Source organism: Carya illinoinensis, chromosome 4 (genome assembly GCF_018687715.1).
Source record: "Carya illinoinensis cultivar Pawnee chromosome 4, C.illinoinensisPawnee_v1, whole genome shotgun sequence".
Lineage (NCBI taxonomy): Eukaryota > Viridiplantae > Streptophyta > Magnoliopsida > Fagales > Juglandaceae > Carya > Carya illinoinensis.
In genome coordinates this window covers 12,913,868-12,933,921 of record NC_056755.1, presented here as the reverse complement: position 1 = coordinate 12,933,921, position 20,054 = coordinate 12,913,868, and the positions used below count along the sequence as shown (strand labels likewise).

The following is a 20,054-nucleotide window of genomic DNA, read 5'->3' as shown; positions in this document are numbered from 1 at the left end:
CCTTTTTCTTGGTTTTTAGCCTATGGAAGCTGTACGAGTCAATGGCCTTTTTCTAGTCATTTCCGCCTTCTGGAAAGGTAAAAGCTAGGGATCCGCTTAGAGCTCCCGCTCTCTTTTCCTTTTTTTTTTTTTTTCAGTGATTAAAAAATATTATTTAATAATATTATAATTTTTTTTAATATAAAAAAATTAAAATAATATAACTGGAGCTACCAGCAGTGGATATAGAGTCTATACTATAGACCCACCCCCAGGAAATGAAAGGAATTCTCACCTTCCAAGTCCCAATACATGAAGACCATCCCGTCGTAAGAATACTTTTATATTTTAAAATTATTTTTATTAAAAAAATAGATATAACGAATCAATTAAATCATATTAATTTATAAAATTATTTTTATATAATTATTTTATAGTTACGACAGTTCTCATAAAAAAAAAAATTATTGCCAGTTGTTTACTGAATTTAGTCGTTTAAAATGGAAGAAAACAAACATATAAAATAGACTTTATAATATTAATTATAAATTATTATTATTCAAATATATAAATATATATATATATATTTATATATATAATAGTAAATTTTATAGGATCTACGCCATGCGTCTACTTTTCTCTCGTTCAAGAGTTCAAATTTGGACAATAATTTAAAGAGACCTTGATCGAATCTTCTATAATTTTATAGGATAATTATATACAGTTTAAATTTTAATTTAATTTTTTAATAAAACATCGCTATTAAATTGTAAAATGGATTGAATGAATATTGAAATTAAAGAATAAAAAATTCTCTTATAGCAATAAACTACCTAATTCAATAGATTGAATCTACTCCCCATAATAGGGAATACTGTCAAATACACAAGAATTATAATTATGCTTCCTGAGCTTTAATTTACAATTTTATTTGTTATGAGTTAAAATTGAAGTTAAAAATTAAATAAAATATTAATAAAATAAAATTTTTAATATTATTTTTTATTTTAAGATTTGAAAAAATTGAATTATTTATTTTATTTTATGTAAAGATTTGAAAAAATTGTAACGATAATATGAGTTGAAATGAAATAAATTGAGACGTTTGGAAAAATAAACCCAACAAGATTTAGGAGGATATACAAAAGGTGATAGGGTTACTACTCTATTACTACTCATTTACTACTCAAGTTTATTTTAAATTTTTTTATTTTTTAAATATTTTTTTAACATCTTTAATCATTAAAAAAATTTTAATTTTACTAATATTTACTTCTTTAATTATTAAATTAAATAAAAAAGTAAATTAAATATAAAAAATAAGAAATAAATAGTAATAAGATAGTATTCTATACAAAAATTGAGTTACGGTATTTAACTTTGATAGAGAAAGACATCCGTTAAGTTACAGTTAAAACAATGGTCACTTTTTATGTACAGCCCATTGGAGGAAGGTGCACAGATAATGAGTTAGGACCTTCGTCTGTTTTGCTTTTCTTATGCCCTAAGTTTTCGACGAAAACGAAGTTGTCGGTGTCATGTCGGCGACACCGAGTGACCCTAAGGTTTGTTGGGCAGATCAGAAGTTTTAATTTTATTAAAGTTAAAAATATTATTTTTTAATATTATTATTATTTTAAAATTTAAAAAATTAAATTAAAAATTAAAAAAAAAATTGAAATGTTTATCGAGCTTTGTTATTTATAAATTCTATACACTATATACTATATAATTTTTCTAAAAGTTTTTAAAAAAATTTTAAATTTTTTTAGTTTTATTTTTTTTTAAATAATTAAATTATTCTACTTATTATTTATATATCATACATTTGGTAAGAGAAAAAAATTTCAAAAATAAGAAGAAGAGTTGTGTGTAATATATGAGGTTTATGAATAGAATTTTCCTTATTTATTATATTTTGTATGAAAATTTAAAAAAATTATAATAAAAAAGTTCAAATGTTAAATCTATACTAAAAAAGAAGACGAGATAATTTTTTCAAATATATTATTACAAACCTTCAAATATATAATATTTTTTAATTTTAAATCTTTAATTTTTTTTTATCTAATTGTTATATAATCAATATGGTTTTTAAAACTTTCAAAACAAAAGAAAAAAATTAATACAAATTTTTAAATAAAAATAATATTAAAAAATATATTCAAATATTTTTTTAACTTTAGAAATATTTATTTACATTTTTCTTTTCGATTTCTCAAAATTAATAAAATATTTTAATTTAAATCGTTTTATTTTTATTTACAGAATTATATAATACTTCTAATATCCAAACGAGCCTTAATCCCCCCCTTAAAAAGAGAGAGAGAGAGAGACAGAGAGAGAATGTATTAAGTATTTTTTTTTTTCACTCAGATTTTGGTCAAAATCATTAATCAACGGATTCATATTTTCTAAAATTCGACGTAAAGTCTATACCCTGAATGTAAAGTAATCAGAAATCTTCAGGTTATTTTATTAAGAATTTAATACTATTTAAAAGATTTATATATTCCAACGTTTATAAAAATTATTAATCTACATTACGAATGATTCTAACCCATGACCGGAGAGCAATCTAAATACGCCAAAAAGGATTAGGTACCGAAAGAATCACAAGTAAACATATGCAGTTGGGATATTATTACACTATGAATTGAATGCATGTGGGAAGACTGAAGACTGAGTCCACATAGATCAGCAACATGTTATTAAGTGCATGCTTTGTTTACACTATCCATTCCGAAGGTTTTTCCCTTTTTTTCTTCGTATTGTTGCCCATCCAAAGTTGGTAGGATTTTCCACCCATTCCTAAGCAGAAGGTGTTCGAAGCTTTGGCTCCTACCACCTCCTCCCCTAAACAGCCCCAATGGCTCAATCCATATGATTTTCTGTTTGTCCCTTTTTCCATTATTTTTCATTTTGTTTCCACTCCGTAACACAATCTCTCGCTGATCTGCTGCTTCCCGACACCCTCCTTAATGCATGCGCCGCCTCTACAACCTCTACAACGGCCGATCTTCATGCTCGCAATAGAAAATTGCGATTTTATATGACGCGTTTGATGCAAGTGCTGCCCTAGCCGTACACGTTTAATATGCGCAGCAGCGTCCTGGAGTTGCTTATGAGGCCACACACGACCCCTCCGACTTCACCGGCCATTGATCATTCCAATCAGCTAGTCCGCTCTCCTCCTAAGGTGGTGCATGTTCTACACACACCGCCACCAACAATGTTGTCCCGCCGACAACTCGGCCTAGACTCATGTTGCTATCCTATGTTATCGTTTTTCCTAACCCGAAATCAAAACAATGTAATCGTGATAGTCTCCTACAGTTAAACTAGATTAGTAAAATGCAACGCACCACTCTCAACTACGACTTTTAGTTGTAGGTTTATAGTCTGTTTATCAGACTATGCTAAAATTTCCCGTGTGGGATTAGGTTGGAGCCAATCTTTTGGCGAGATAACCCGCTTTAATTCTCATTTTAGTGCTGCTTTTATTTGTTTTGGAAAGATTGTTGGGATTCCCACCCCACAAAATCTTATATCATTGTAATCTCTTAATTTATCTACAAAATACTTTGCTTACTGAGAAAAAAAAGAAAAAAAAGTGCATGCTTTGTTTCAGTGTAGACCAATGTAAAATAACCGCTAGACCACACAACCAGCAAAATCTGATTCCAATTTGGCTAATATCGGACGACATTTGAACTTAACTCAAAATACATTGTAGTGAAAAAAGTGAAGCCCCTCTCTCGATTGTCACTTTTGTTACTCTTTACTGGGTCTATCTGGATTTTTTTGTTTGATCTATCTGGAGATCTAGAGGCTAGGAGCAAGTTTTGATCTTGATATGATATTCAAGTAATGGTTTAGGAAGAAGTAGAGGAAATGAGAAGTAGAGTAGGAGAGCTTAAAAAGATGGCAAAGAACTCTGTTGAAGGAGGATCCTCTTACTCTGATTTGAATGCCTTGATTGAAGATCTAAGCTCGCAAGCCATTGTTGGTGAAGCTATCGAGAAGACCTAGTTTAGTTTTTCACTTTGTGCTTGTTGAACTGAGACACTATTTTAAACATTTTCGTTTTCCTTGAAATTTTCCATAGAGATTTTAGCATAGCGCCATAAAACTAAAACAAGAGTTTCGGCTTTAAAATAAATAAAAAGAAAAAAGAAAAAAAAATAAGAAGAAGAAGAATTAGACTATTTCAATTCATATCAAAATTTCTTTAGAGATAGAGAATATATCTCATGTTTTCCTCGTATTCACTGGTTATTTCAGCCAAAAAGGCCTACCATGAGCAACTCTTTGTGGTCGAGATCACAAATAGTGCCTTTGAGCCATTGTCGATGATGGCAAAATGCAATCCTTGCCACGGTAAGTACATGGCTTGCTACTTGAATTTTATTTACCTGTGTGGGAGAGTTTTTGGAGGTGAGGAATTTGGCTGTGCTGGAGAAGGACTAAGGAAGTTAGGGGTAGAGTCTGCAGAAGGCGATGAGGATTATAACCCAATCCGAATGTACCAGGTTGGGTTGCAACCTTTTAATAAAAGCTTCGGGTCAAGGCCAAACCCGACTTGGACACCTCGGATTTTAGGCCTAATGCAGACCGGACCGAAGAGATAATAGCATGTTATTAGTGAGATTTTTTTTTTTAAGCAAATTCAATAAGAGAGAGATAGGGTTAAGATAACCCGACCAAATGAACCGGGTCAGGTTGTCACCTGTTAATTAAAAGTGTCGGGTCTGATCGGGGCCAAACCCAGACACATCAGATTGCATGCTTAAATTGTAAACTCTACTTGAGAGCTAATAGCATGTTATTAGTAAGATTTTTTTTTTTTTTTTTTTTTTTTTTTAATTTTCAAATTCTCGAAGAGAGATGGGAGTAGGATGACTTGGCTAGATGCCATCATGATCATGTTCAAGTTGTACAACTATTATTATTATTATTATTTATTATTTTTCAAAGTTTGATGGTTACGAGAGCAGATAAGTCTTAAGGTGAGTGTAGCCTGATCAGATAGATAAAATAATATGAGGTAAGAGAAATGTTAGATAAAATATTATTAAAATAAAATATTTTAATATAATTTTTATTTTAAAATTTTAAAAAGGTGAATTATAATTTATATTTTATTAAAAAAATTTAAAAAATTATAATAATTAGATATAACGTTTAATTCCATGGCATATAGAAACTAGAAAGTATATTTTCATGCCTAATAATAGAGGTAATAATATGTTATACGACCCGTTAACCCAATACGAATACGACACGATAATAGCGGGTTAGGGTTTAGTATTAACGGATTCAGGTCAAAACGGATTGACCCGTTAAGAAACGATTTCTTAACAGGTTAATAACGAGTCAACCCGTTATGACATGTTAAGAAAGTTAAAGTAACAATTATACATTTATACTTATAAGTAAAATTGTTAGAATTTTAATATCGATATTTTTATTGTTTGGATTGTAATTTTGGACTTGTATTTAGTTTTATAACTTTTATAAATATTGTGATTTTTAAATTTATATAAAATTATGTTAAATTTAATTATGTCAAACTGGTTAATTTCGGATCCTTTTAACCTATTTAAATAAATAGTTTGAAACGGATCGTATTATGTCGTGTTAATTTATTTCGTAATATTCACTAATAGGTCAAAATAAATTGACACGACACAATCAGTTATATTAACAAATCGTGTTAAGATTTAAAATTTTGATAAAATAATCTTAACGGATCAAATTAAACTTGAGTTATAAAATACAAAATATATATATATATATATATATATATATATATATATATATATATATATTTTAAGACGACACGAAGATAATCAGTTAAGATAATTTGACATCCCTAACTAATAAGAGGTGGAAATGGCAGGAGTCAGTGCATGAATGGGTGGTTGGAAGGTGTAAATGCGTGTCCCTAAAGTCCCCAACATTAATGACCCTGGCCCACGAACCCTCAACTTGCCAACCTCTTTGCTCAATCAACACTGTCACGATCAGCCTTAATTGTCAAAACTACTTCAATATTGGAGGCTATACTGAACGGGCGGTGCTACTCCCAGCCCGCTTAGGCTTTTAGAGATTTATATATATATATTTTTTTCTAATACATTTAAATATTTTTTAAAAAATAAAAAAATGTATGATATTATTAAAAAATACTATTTAATCATTAAGTAAAAAAATAAAAATCAAAAAATCGAAGCGCTAAACTAACTATAAAAATTATTGGTAAAAATAGCATTTTCCTTACTGAATTATCCAGGCCTTAAGACCGAACTGGACTGCTTGGTTATGGTCCGATCCATCTTATTGTTTTGGTTCGAACTACTTTTTTTTTTTCCCCCATTTTTTTACAAAATTAATGATTCTATAAAATGATTAAAACAAAGTGATTGCGTGATTTAATCTTACTTAATTATTTTAATTAAGTGTAATAAATTATAATGTTAATAGTCTCTATATTAATTATCAATACTCAATGATAAATACGTGCTCACATATAACATATATATTAGTCCAAGCATATACGAGACCGATTCAGACAGGCTAAAACATGAAACAAAAGGGAGACTCCAAAATCCCCTCCCTCCCAAACATCCAGCACTCGTCCGTACCATTTATGTTCCAAAGCTGCACGTACCGTCTGATCTTATCTTGATCTTAATTTCACCATGCACTGGCCTCCTCCGTGAGCTGGTTCAGTACACAACGTTTTATACCAACCGTTGCCATGCAGCATGCATGCATGCCCTCTCCAGTCTCCGGCCATCCTTATGCTATATATGTTTAACAACTCGAAACCATTTCTTAACACTGGATCTCTTCAGGCCAGGCGTACGTGCTCATCCGGGCATTGTACGTCTGATCTCCCTATTGACGTCTAGCTCTTTGGACATTTGAAAGCACTAGCTATAATGAAGGCCAAGCCTACCAGTTTAATTGATTGATCCCATCTAACTCTTCCTAGATGGTTACTTTGAAGTTTGAACCCATCTCTCCCTTGTTGGCTCCTCGAAAGTTTGAGTGCTATGCTACCGCTCACCAGCCTCGACGGTTTCCTTTCTTAAGACAACAAATAGTCATAATCACTGTAGCTTCAGCAGTACTGCTTTCATAGGGTCACTGTTCTCTTCGTCAACATTGCCTTTTTGTAATTACCTCTCTCGTTTTTGCAATCTTATCTTTGGTTAGCATTGGGAGTCTTTCTCATCCCAACTAATATCTTTTAGCTTTAGTTTGATTATATACATAAGATAAAAATTAAATATTGAATAAAATATTATTATAATATATTTTTTTAATATATATTTTTTTAATTTAAAAAAATTAAATTATTTTTTATATTTTATGTGAAAGTTTAAAAAAACTATAATGATTATATGAGATGGTTTGATTTGTTTAACTAAATTAGGTCTTAGTATAACTAATGAATATGTAAACACAACTTGTTTGAGAGTAACTCCAATAATAAGTAGGCTTAATTCGTGAAAGAAAAATTCTATTTATAAGCCAACATGGATTATACACCTAGTAAAGTGTACTTATATGGCATAATTTAATTTTGAAGAGAAATTTTAAAATTTGAGTCTTACAAATTCAATTTTAAGAACTTTATATGGAATATTTAATCAATTTGGTATTTAAATTCAAAATCTCTGTTCTAATACCATATAAAATTACCACTTGTTCTAAAAGTTTAAATTGATAAAAAGAAATAAAATTATTTATTCATATTAATCTTAACATGTGTCAACAATAAGTTCAATATTTTGTGAATGAGACGTGGTTTCTTTCAATTTGTTGGATAATAAATTTCTGTTTGCTTGATGAATGATAGGGCAAGAGAGTATTAGAGCATGGTTTTGTTTAGGGAATTTTCATTCCAAATAGCAAGGGATAGAGTTTTTTATTCCACGTAATGTAAAAAGCTTGTACATCTCATGTGTTATCTTTTGTGTCCAAATTAACATATGATTTCTATGGAGGGGAACAAGTTAATACTTCCAATTAATGAATCCATAATCAAGATTTATTGTGCTATGTTTGCTCACACATGTGCAATCTCATGTGCAATCATTTGGTTGCACAGTTCAAATGAGATGTTTTGTTAAAAGTTAAATAAAATATTATTATAATACAATTTTTTAATATTAATTTTTTTTTTTAGATTTGAAAAAACTGAATTGTTTATTATATTTTGTGTGAGAATTTAAAAAAATTGTAATGATTATATAAAATGAGATAATTTAATTTTGTGTAACTAAACTAACCAGAGTCTAATGCATGCTAAAAAGACATTTAGCAGTAGCCAAGAAAGATGAGGTTTCATGAGGGTTGAGTCCTCCTAACATAATTTCAAAACATTATAGTCACCTACTATTTCCGTACACTAGGAATATAAAAAACATGTTTTTGTAGATAAGCCAATGCAATAAAATATCTCTCAATCTCAAGACAAAGATTGGAGAAATTGGTTATATTTTGAAAGATTCTTGCTTTTAGCTTTACTAGGGAAAAGGATTTGAATTGGGAATAAAAAAATATTTTCTTGCTTCCAAAGTGAACAAAGTAATGGAATCTTTTAAGCAAAATCCTTTCATTTGCTTTCAAGTAAGTATATATTAATCAGATTGCTTGAGCTGTAATTCAATTGGTATGCCCTCTCTTTACAGTAGCAGATTTAATTAAGGTTCGGTTTAGCTCTTAGAAATTATTATCTCAAATTCAAAATTTTCATCTCATCATTATAATTTTCTTAAATCTCCATACAAAATATAATAAATAACTCAACTTTTTCTTGACTTTTTCAAATTTCAAAACAATAATAATATTAAAATATAATATTTTGATATTTCTTCTTAAAATTCAAAGTTCTTATCTCAAAATTCTCAGCGGCCAAACCGAATCAGTGGTAAATTATTTATAACAAACAATGCTGAAAAAGAAAATATATGAAAAGTATGCATTTAATTGAAATATTGCTAGTGTATGAAATGAGACTGAAGGTTGCCTCACAAAAATTCCAAAAATATAAATATAAAATTAATCAGAACAAAAATATAAAACAAATTAAAATAAAATCAGCCGGTCCACGCTCTTTTAATTTCCAAATAATTCCATTTTTTTTTCTTTTTTATCGGTGTAGCCTAATTAATTTTTTTCCTTGACTGCAAAAGTGGAATTTGGATCTTCAAGAATTCTCATCTAATTCTAGAATTAGAGTAGGAGGGAGAAGAATATATAAAATGGACACAATAACATTTATTGAACTTTTAAAGTTGTTTGAAAAATTCATTACAGTTATAAGTAGATTATTTTATTTTTAAACGGATGTGGATAGATACAATTCACATTACTTAAATGATAAGATCTTAAAAATTTTGAATTTGAAAATATATGAGGGCCCAGTTTCTTAGATAATCTTGCCAAAGTCGCAAAACTAGAAACATGATATGCTTGTCCTAGCTCGCAAGAAACGAATTTCCCCCATGTTTAAAGCAACTTGTAATATTAGGATATTAAATTCAACATTTTGTTAAAAAAAATATTGAATTCAAATACCAACCAAATCCCCCCCTGTACGTCGAATTCGCAACCCCCATTACTTCACGCCACGCTCTCTTAATCCAATCCTCCACTCTTTTCAACCCACATTTCCCCCACCAACCCCCTCTTTCTTCCACGCTTCAAGCAGTCTAAAAACTTTTCTTAAAATTCTGATCAAAACCCATTAAACTAATCGATCAGAACAAGCCAAATATTGTGTGCATGAGCATGAAGTCGTCGCCTATGGCAGGGTGGGCATTGAGAAACCAGAAGTTGAACTGTAAAGCTGTGGATGGGAACGAGATGTTGAAGGGTATCGTCGTTTCTCAAAAGCCGGCCGGTATGGACCTCATGCAGAATTGTGATCTCCCGCCGCCGATGAAGGTTTTCAAAGGGTCGGATAATACGGTCATATCGTCTATGAACAGGGTGTTTAGCATGACGGTTAAAGAAGATGATAACGAAGAGTTCAGCGTGTACAGAAATGTTGGCGGGAGCGAGAAGGTGGAGCTTTTGAAGGCGTTGAGGTTGTCACAGACGAGGGCAAGAGAGGCAGAGAAGAAAACAGCGGCTCTGGTTAAGGAGAGGGATTGTCTTGCCAATGCTTTGCTAGAGGAAGGGACGAGGTTGTTTGCATATCGGCAATGGGTGAGAGTGCTCGAGCTTCGAGTCTCCAAGTTGCAATCGCAATGCCAATGCCTGCATCAACATAAACACCAACAGGGTTGTGTTTGCGGTTGTGGCGGAGAAAAGGGGGCGGAGGGATTGTTTAAAGAAGGGAAAGGAAATGAGGATGGGGGCGGTGTAACATGGTTTATGGCTCTTGCATTTTGTCTGGGCTTTTTTGGTGTAGGCTTTGCATTTGGTTACACATTCTTGTTTTGATTTCTCTGGTTTTCGTGTTGCACAGTTGCTCAGCGAAAGCAACAAGGAGAAATGGTTTTGTATAGTGTTAATATGCAGTTTTGTATAGGCGATGCTATTTTGTTCATGAAAATGGATTTCTTTTCCTGACCAAAAAGATACGAATTTCTTAGCAACAATATTGAGAGCAGAGCACGATCATAAAATACTGTTTTAAGGTTGCAACGTTTGCTCCCCAGCAGTTGCACGGTTTTTTCCGGGTAACAATCTTGGTTAATTCAAAAATCCTCGATTGAAACTGTGATCTCCAGTCTTGCAACCATCATGTAGCATATACATGAACGATAAGAATTTTATTTTATTTTTTAAAAAGCAGGACACATACATGGGAGAGTTTTTCTATTGTTCAATAAACTCAATTTTAAGCATAGGGACACCTTTTCAGCAAGTCCTATGGTAGATGTTTGATTAAAGAAATGTAAAAGAACTACAAAATATTTGGGTACTTGTGATATAATATGATACGACAGATAATAAAGCTCTTTTCACAGTAATATAGATCTAATGTATCTTTTGATTAGTAACTTTATTTTTTGTAAATATCAATGTAAGTCTAGCATTTTGGGATTGAAAAAGAGAATAGCAGGGGGTGTAACAGAATCAGTTTTTTTAAGTTGAAGACATGCATGAAAGCATCTGCAAGATTCCATGCATGAGAAAGGACAATGGAAAGAAGACAAAAGGCACCTGCTGAACACATGAAGAGAAGCAAGAATCCGCAGCTACCTTTATTTTCTATGTACATAATATGCATGATGTATGTGACCTGTGTAAATATAATTCTGGCTTATATGTACATTTCTATCGAAAGTCTCAAATTGGCATTAGAGGTTATTATTCACAGCGCAGCTTAACTTTCATATGATGGCCATGTGCACATTCCTCAAGTGGTTGTAGCAATCATTACTTGTTTCAAAAAACTCCAAACATGCCCAGCATATGTGCCTCCCACACCTGCACTCAACGTGGTTGCAACCTTCAAATTTCTCGATTGTATAGCCACACACAGGGCAGCTCTTCACATTTTCTCTGTCTCTGCACCACTCCTTAAGAGACGAATCCGGATCTTCCTTGAACTCCCGGTACCTCTCACATGATAGGTACGGATGATACTCTAAGTGGCACCTAGTACAAGTCTCTGCATAACATGCCCCACAAAAAAATGGCTCACCAGCAGTCCCGGGATCTGCCACTCGATAAACTGATGGACAGTCGGGAGATGGACAAAACCTGTAAGTGCCTCCACTCAATGCAACAAAGGACCCCACAGAAGCCCTGAAGAGGTCCTCCAACTTCTCACATAACAAGAGAGACCTCAAATCCAGAAGCAAAATAGGAGCCCTGCAGCCCTCACGGGCACAGCATATTGGAAAACTATCCTGGTTCTTACTTGCAGACTCAAACTGCTCCACCAGACACAATTGACAGAACAAATGCCCACAGCCTTCAAGCCGGTAACCATCCTCAACCTCACACAAGCATATGGGGCAAGTAGTTTCATTGTCAAATCTTTCAGTCGAACCATATTTCATCTGCGCAATCTCATAAATAACCTCTTCTACCTTTTGTTTCAACTCTTTGTTACCATGAACGGATATGACATGCCGGCGAGTATTGAGAGCAAACTCAGCCCCAGATACCTTCTCTTTGAGCCCATGGAGATCAGGCCCAAACTTAGACACCACCTCCTTCATCAGGTTGGGAGGCAGATCTCTACCACGGAGATGGATCTCAAGTTGTTTGCTTTCATGAAGAGTCAAAAGGGATTCAACCAATTTCTTCTGAGCCAACGCAACCTTGTCCGGAGAACCAAACACCCGTACATGAAGGCTATGCCTGTCAAGGAGAATGAAGGTTCCCGTCTCTTGTTCCACTGACTTTTTAAGAATGGTGCCATCTCTAGAAAATAGATGCTGTATAATGGTTGGCGTGAGGCTGGCATCATCAATGGTCTTCCCTCTCATGAGCTCTTCCACAGGTCTTCTGACCTCCGCCACAATTTTTGTAGCATTTGCAGATATCTTCACTCGGTAGGAACCATTAGCAGTCTTGTCTAGAGTGCACTCTGCACCTGCGAAAAAGACAAGTGTTACCATGATAATTGCATATCAAGATTATCCCATTATCCAGACTATAACTGATGATGCTGCTAACGAACTCATCATGCCCTAAAAAATTTGGACCTTAAACCAAGGCAAGATTCACGAAGCTGCTGTCATTTGAAAATCCACAAAGCTAGTCATTAGCCAAAAACGTAGGACTGTGACACAAGGGGCAAATAGTACAAAGCCTCCTTTGGTCATTGGTCCACCAGACTTATTAGCGGGCTTATACTATCTTCTACCATTACACCATCACCTTTGATAGGTTTTCCATGACTACCCCATGCTCCAGTTACACTTTTCCACTATAACCATCCTAATTCTGAAGTTTCTGGATGACCAAGCAAATAGAAATTAATATTTTCCGGATAACCAAGAGAAGTTATTATCTCTTGGTCACATATTTTCTCTACACATTCACCAAATTGAATGCAGGAACTAATTTGATGTTATGCAGTTAAGCATAGAACAAAATTATCAGAATCACATGGAAATACAATGACCATTTCAAACTACCGTCAAATACTTTTGCCCCTTCTCATTCTAATCCAGATAGCATTGGCAATTAATAAACATTTGGTGTAATTTCCAAGTCATTGGAAGATGGTACTGAAATGATGAAATCTCCTCATTTGAAAGCAAAAATATCTATTTCGTCATAGCAAATGATCAGGAGCCATAAACTGAAAACCTCAGAATTTTATAAAGCAACATTAATGTTTATATCTTCCATAAATGTAAACATTCATGTAATACCCTGATCATTGTATCCAAACATATTATTTAGCCCTGCGCTTGTTAACTAACCAGCCACTTTTTTACCAACCAATCCGTAATAAGATGTCAAGAGAGATTGTTTCTTTTTTACTATTACCTACTAAAAAAACAGAAAAATGTGAATACAAATCATCCATAAAAGTAAAGTGCAGTATAGAATAAAGCAATTATCTATTGACTCACTGAACAATTAACTATTAATTTTTTTTATCGGTAAGGACAATTAACTCCTAATCACAAAATAACATAACACAAAAAGCTCAATACAAGGCTACAAGCCGCACAGCGCTAGATTGTGAAGAAATTCAGGAGGTTGACAGCTACAAATTTTAACAGATTTGAAACCATAGAAATTATTCTTTTTATATTCATGGATAAATAACAGGATTTAAATGATTCAAAAACAAAAGTACATTGTATAAACGTATGTCTTGACTATCTTTATCTAACAAAATTAATTAGCTAGTAAAAAGAACTTCCATCACAATAGCTTCTATCATGAAACATGTGGCTATAATTAAGATGAGAAGAAAAAATAAAAACCATACAGAATCTAGATTAGAGCTCAAATAAGAAAGAATAAAAAATAAATGTGTGATAATCCCATGACTTGCAACAACTCCAATAAATGAGAAATAAAAAAAAATAAGCAAGAAAAGTCACAGATGAACATGGGAATATGAAAATGAGACTGCATCCATTGAAGTACCCTTTAAATGCCTGAAGCGTGCAAGTAAGGAATCCAGTTGCTTCTTGATCATAAAATAGACATGCGCCGGGCACGACAATGAGGTATGAAATAACTGCTGGCACTTTATCTTCTGCCATGAAAGACAACCAGGCAATACTTTCCCTTCCAGTTGCTCCAAAGCTGTTGCAGCCTCCAGATGCAATCTTCCATCAAAAGTGATATAAGCTTTCATGAAAGCATCCCTCTGTTCGGGTGGGAAGACCTGGACTCGGCAACAATTAGTGTGAGGGTTCCTTTTAGGCATAAAGTGAGAAATTTCTTTTAAGAGTGCTTCTTCACAAGCACTGCTTGGTGGATTTTCTACAGCATCTCCTCTCACCAGGAAAAAATCCAGGATTCTCCTATTGGTGGCAGACCTCAATATTTCAAAAACTTCAGCCTCAGAAAGTTCTTTATCAATTCCGTTTATAACAACACCATCCACATACTTGCTGCTAGGTTCACAACGAACATTCTTTCCTCCTATCAACAGGTTATGGAATTCATTAACAATGAACTGCACATCAAGTACATCACATTTTACAATTGCAAAACCCTTACTGGGCCTACGTGGCCAAGAAACTTTAGCTTTAACAGCAGGAAATGAGAACATTTTATAATCTCCAAATGATGTCCGTGACGGAACTACCCTCACTAAGGAGCTATTGAATTCAGATCCATTTAGTTCAGCAGCCTTTGCAGCAGCATCAGGAGTAAGAAATGTTACCCTACCCCACTTCTCTTTGTCATCACCATCCAGTCCAGTAAACTTGTGGATAGCACATATACTACCAGAGGCAAACTTCTCGAGAAACATTATAAACTCCTTATCATCAATGGCATCCGCATTTGAATGATACACATCAACAGTCAAATATCTCTTTTCAAGCTCCAAATGTTTAATCTCAGCTCCAGAACCAAACAGCGCAATAGAAGGCAAGATACCAGGTCCATGGTACAAGCATTTCTCCATGCATTCACTAAGCAGCAACTTCCGTTCATACTCCAACACGCCATTGACAAAACCAAGAACCTTTTCCATACCTTCTGAAGAGGCAAATAACCGAATCTCATTCAGGTCAACATTGACCTTGATGCCAATACGTTGATCCATACACTCTGTGCGTATACGAGATTCAAGACCAAGCAGATTACTATTCGACTTCCCACAAAATCTTTTCAGGAGAGTACTACCAAAACCAGTCAACACCCTCACCTGCAACCTCTGGTTTTTCATTTTAGACACATCAAACAGAGGGTAAAGGGTAGACAAAGATTCTATGTCAACAGCAGTTACACAAACCAGATACTCATTAGAAATTGATAAGATTTCCCCAAAAACTACCCAACTAGGCTTCTGACTGAATATTAGCAATGAACTTGAAGGATGAAGCTGAACATGACGTCCCGTGAGTGCCACTTCATAACCAAGTTGATCATACCCCGAGTACATGGCTACATTTTCTTGAAGGGAAGAGAGTATAGCCTTTTGCATATATTTATCAAGCTCAGTACACATACGAGGATCCCACCTCCAGGTCCTAGGAATAACAACATCAAGTTCATGATTGAGGCAAGATTCTAACTCCCTAATCGTATCTTGACATCTCCGCATGGATTTGGCATTGACACTGTTTTCCCAACACCACTTGTTCTTCCTATCTTGAGGCACAGCCTCCCATTCCTTGTAAACAGAGAGAAGAGTAAAGAGATCACCATTGAGGTGACAAAATTGCACCTTAAGGCAATCAGATTTTAGTTTATCTTCATCACTACCAATTCTGCAAAATATGCTACTGGCATTTGCCATTACAACGGCAAGGACAACTCCCTCACGACGCAAATCATAATCCATGCAGCCAAGAATCAGTTTACCAAGCCGAGGCTCAATACCCAATTTAACTAAATATGTACCTTCGCTGGTTAACTCTAGTACTCCATTACTCCATGTAACAGCTCCTAACTGAACGAGATTTCTGACAGCCATATCAATAGCTGTAGCACTTGGTGCATCAACAAAATCAAAGTTCTGTACATTCTTGACGCCTAAAGCAAGGATCCTAAGAACTGCAACTCCAAGGTGAACTCTACGAATTTCAGGTTCCTGGTTAGGAGGCATAGATTCATAATCAGATATTGAGTACAGTCTATAACACCTTCCAGGTTCTGTTCTCCCAGCGCGCCCAGCACGTTGATTAGCAGAACTCTGGCTGATCCTGCAAACCTTGAGGACATTCATGCCACTGCCAGGTTCATATTTACTATCTTTAACCATGCCACAATCAATTACATACTTTACTCCAGGAATTGTCAGTGATGTCTCTGCAACATTTGTTGCAAATATGACTTTTCTTTTTCCAGGGTAGTCCTGGAAAACACGTAATTGCTCTTCAAAAGAAAGTTTTCCATGTAAAGCTAATGCAATTGCAGAGGGAGCACTGAACCTTTCACAAGCCCATTCTACTTCCATTTGAGAAGTCAAAAAGGCAAGAACTGTCCCCTCTTTCTCATTTATGTGCACCTCAGTCGCCATCCTCACAACCTCAGGAACATATGAAGCAACAAAACCAGAAGCAGAACCTCCTTCTGTCACGCAAGGGACATATTTGACATCAACTGGAAAGTTTCTTCCCACCACGTGAAAGATTCTACAATTAAAAAAGTACTCTGAGAGCTGGTTTGCATCAGCAGTAGCGGACATTATAATAAGCCGTAAATCTGATCTCCGACACAATAAACTCTTGATCAATGCCAAAAGGAGATCAGTATTTAAGCTCCTCTCATGGGCCTCATCAACTATGATGCATGATATCCCAGATAAATTATTATCATTCATGTAATGTTGCAGTAAACAGTGATCCGTCATATATATTACCTCAGAATCAAATGGCTGAATAGATGAAGATGTTTTGCAGCAAATTATTGGTTTATTTTCATTGCACCCAATGTTTTCTTCTCTCACTCTATCTGCCAATGAGATGGCAGCTATCTTGCGAGGCTGAGTACATATAATGGAGTCATCAGCAGCAACTCCTGAGTCCACAAGAAATTGAACCAACTGTGTACTCTTCCCTGAACCCGTCTCTCCAATCAATACCAGTATCTGTGCAAATGGCAGTCAGAAGAAAGACCAAAAGCAGATATCAAGAGAAATCAATTCAGATATCTATGACAGTTAAGGGATTTTTTTAAGCTTAATCGTGAAATGAATTTTTTTACCAGGAAAAAAATCCTAACCACCATTACAGTAAACATCAAGTAATTCCTTACAAAAGAATCACCCATCCATATGATTCAGCCTAGAATTGCATGCTTCATCACCCATTTCTAAATAACTGTAATACCTTTTTTATAAGTAATAATAAGTGTGATACCTGAAAGTATATAAGTACAACTGTACAAGCATATGCTCTGTTTTCTTAAAGGTCCTGGCTGGTAATCTGTTCTCAGTGGGGCAATCCAGAATATAAGGTCTTGTTTGTGTAACAAGGTATTCTCAAGTATACTTAGATATTTTCTTTCCAGACATCACTCAAATACAAAACAATTTTCAATTTCAAATATTCAACCTTTTCATCTGTTCATTAATTAATCGTTATCCAAACACAAAACCCAATATAACTTTCCTAAACTTCCAAACAAAACACAAAAAACAATACAACTTTTTCAAATTTCAAAACAAAAATTATATTCAAACAATTTTTTTACTTAATAATATTTTTATTTAACTTTTCCTCTCCTTTTCCAAAACCTAATAAAACATCTTAACTTAAATCATTCTACTACTATTTACAAACTATTTCACTATTATTTACATATATTACGATATATTCTAAGGGCTCGTTTGGATACTAAGAACATCTTAGAATATCCATGAATAGTAGTGAAATAGTCTATTTTTTATTGGCACTGGGTGTCCAAGAACAGCATCCCAACCAATCTCGGGGATAATAATAGTGAAATAGTCTATGAATAGTAGTGAAATAATTTGAGTTAAGACGTTTCGTTGGGTTTTGGAAAAGGAGAGAAGGGGTTTTGAGAATACCTGAGATCAGTTGTGTTCTCAAACAGGGCCTAATTGTCCAATCGAGCCCAAGTGTTACTTCTTTCTCTCCATGTTATTTAAATGGTGTGCACCTTACATGGAATTGTAGTCAGCAACACATCGACTATTCTTGCACGCCACACAAAATTTCACTCGTACTTCCCTCCCACTTTCCACACCACTTCCCATTGAATGGTGAAAAATATGCAAATTTTCATGAACTAGGATTTACTTTAGTGAAAGCTCACATCTTAAGTTCACTTAATCCTTTCAAGGCCGCATTGACCACTTAAACTAACATATAACTAAGACTAGATGGTTACACTAAAAAGCAAGGATTTTTATTTTTATTTTTTTATTTAAATATCCGCTGCATTCTTGAATAATGGGGCTTATGAATTTGTACCTTATTTTCGGCAATCTTCCTATTAAATATGTTAAAATATCCCCCACTAGCATTCCTCAAAATAATTCAGTTTCTTAATACATCATCCTCTAATAGAGTTCCTCACCTATATCCCACGAAAACTCATAAAACATTTTGAACTTGATCAACTCCTTCCCTAGCCTCAAAGAAACACGAAAGATTTACCTTCTGACTTGTCAAAACGGAAAAAGAAAATAAACAAACCTGTTGTACATGAACTTGCTCAAGAATCTCCTTCCTGTAAGCATAAATGGGCAGCCCATCCTCAAGCCGCCGACACTCCCGCGAAACCAAGCTGAAAATTCGATTCCAATCAATAACCTCACCTAACCTAAACAATTCTATGGCATCTTCACCAATCTCCTCCACTTCATTCTTCCTTCCTTCCAAATGAGCCAGTATACAGTTCATTGCAGACTTAAACTCTACCAAACGCTTCGCGATCAAGTCCCTCTCGGTAATCAGCCCCTTCTTCTTATTGTAGAGCTGGTCACACAAACCGAGACGGTTCGGCTTACTTAACATAGCCGTGATCTTGTCAATCTCCTCCGACGTGCGCTGGAGCTTTTTGCGCCATCTCTTAACTTCCTCTCCGTCCATCAGCCGGCGCACGCGGTCTATGAACAGGGTTTGGAGCCGTTCCCGAAGCTCAACGCTATCGGACGGGACCGAGACGTTGAGTATGATCCTCGGCTCGAAACCGTGAGCCCCGTCGAAGCGCAAGCCCCAGAGATGGACCAGCACTCCCAGAGCTTCCGTCCATTGAGAGTAATACAAGGCTCCAGCGACGGGACCGAATTTCAAGACTTTGAAATTCTGCGGCGAAGGTTTGCATCGTTCGATCAAGGACTCGACATTCGTGCTTTGTATGCCTCTGCCTTTCGAGCGAAGCTCGATGACGAAGTTTTGGCTAAAGGAAGGAGCGGTTGGCACCGGAGAACGATCAAGACGTTGGTTCGCTGAGAAATTGCGGAAACGGTGGGAGTGGAGAGCGGGCACGGAGTGCTTCCGTTGGGTTCGCTGGAAGGTGGAGTCAGGAGGGTAATAAGTTTTCCTCATGGCATATAGATAGGGAGGGAAAGGAAAACCCTAAGAAAGCAGTGCACTATGACAGTGAAGAAATTCAAGAAACAGAGACTCAGAGAGACAGAGAGAGAGAGAGAGGTGAGGTTGGTTGGACGACAACATGTCAAGCAAGAAAATGAAGAGCTTATATATATATATGTATATACATATTTTCGGCTTTTTTATTTATTTATTATTTTTGCCTTCTGCACACTTCGGTTACGTACTGTACGTGGAAGAAGGCGCCATTAAGAAATGAATAGAGGGTGGACTCTTCTATTGAGTATTTAGACAGGAAAAATGATAAAAGTTTACTATTTCTTATTATTTATTTATTATATTTTTTATTAATTTTTAATTTTTATTATATATTTTTTAAAAAATTTAATAATTAAAAATATTTAAAATAATAATAATAATAATTTT

At 34.6% G+C, this 20,054-nt stretch overlaps 2 protein-coding genes across 2 annotated transcripts; one reads left to right on the top strand and one right to left on the bottom strand.

Annotated features, from left to right (window-relative positions):
- Nucleotides 1-9,801: 9,801 nt before the first annotated feature.
- LOC122306255 lies at nucleotides 9,802-10,443 on the top strand. The gene has a single exon (XM_043118687.1). It carries the CDS (start codon nucleotides 9,802-9,804, stop codon nucleotides 10,441-10,443), a length of 642 nt encoding a protein of 213 aa, XP_042974621.1.
- Nucleotides 10,444-11,187: 744 nt separating this feature from the next.
- Nucleotides 11,188-19,744, bottom strand: LOC122307273 (ATP-dependent RNA helicase DEAH11, chloroplastic-like). The gene is made up of 3 exons (XM_043120040.1): nucleotides 18,768-19,744; nucleotides 14,071-17,194; nucleotides 11,188-12,553 (listed from the first exon to the last, which is right to left on the bottom strand). The coding sequence occupies exons 1-3, from the start codon at nucleotides 19,620-19,622 to the stop codon at nucleotides 11,340-11,342; spliced, it is 5,193 nt and encodes a 1,730-aa protein (XP_042975974.1). The 5' UTR covers nucleotides 19,623-19,744; the 3' UTR covers nucleotides 11,188-11,339.
- Nucleotides 19,745-20,054: the final 310 nt, after the last annotated feature.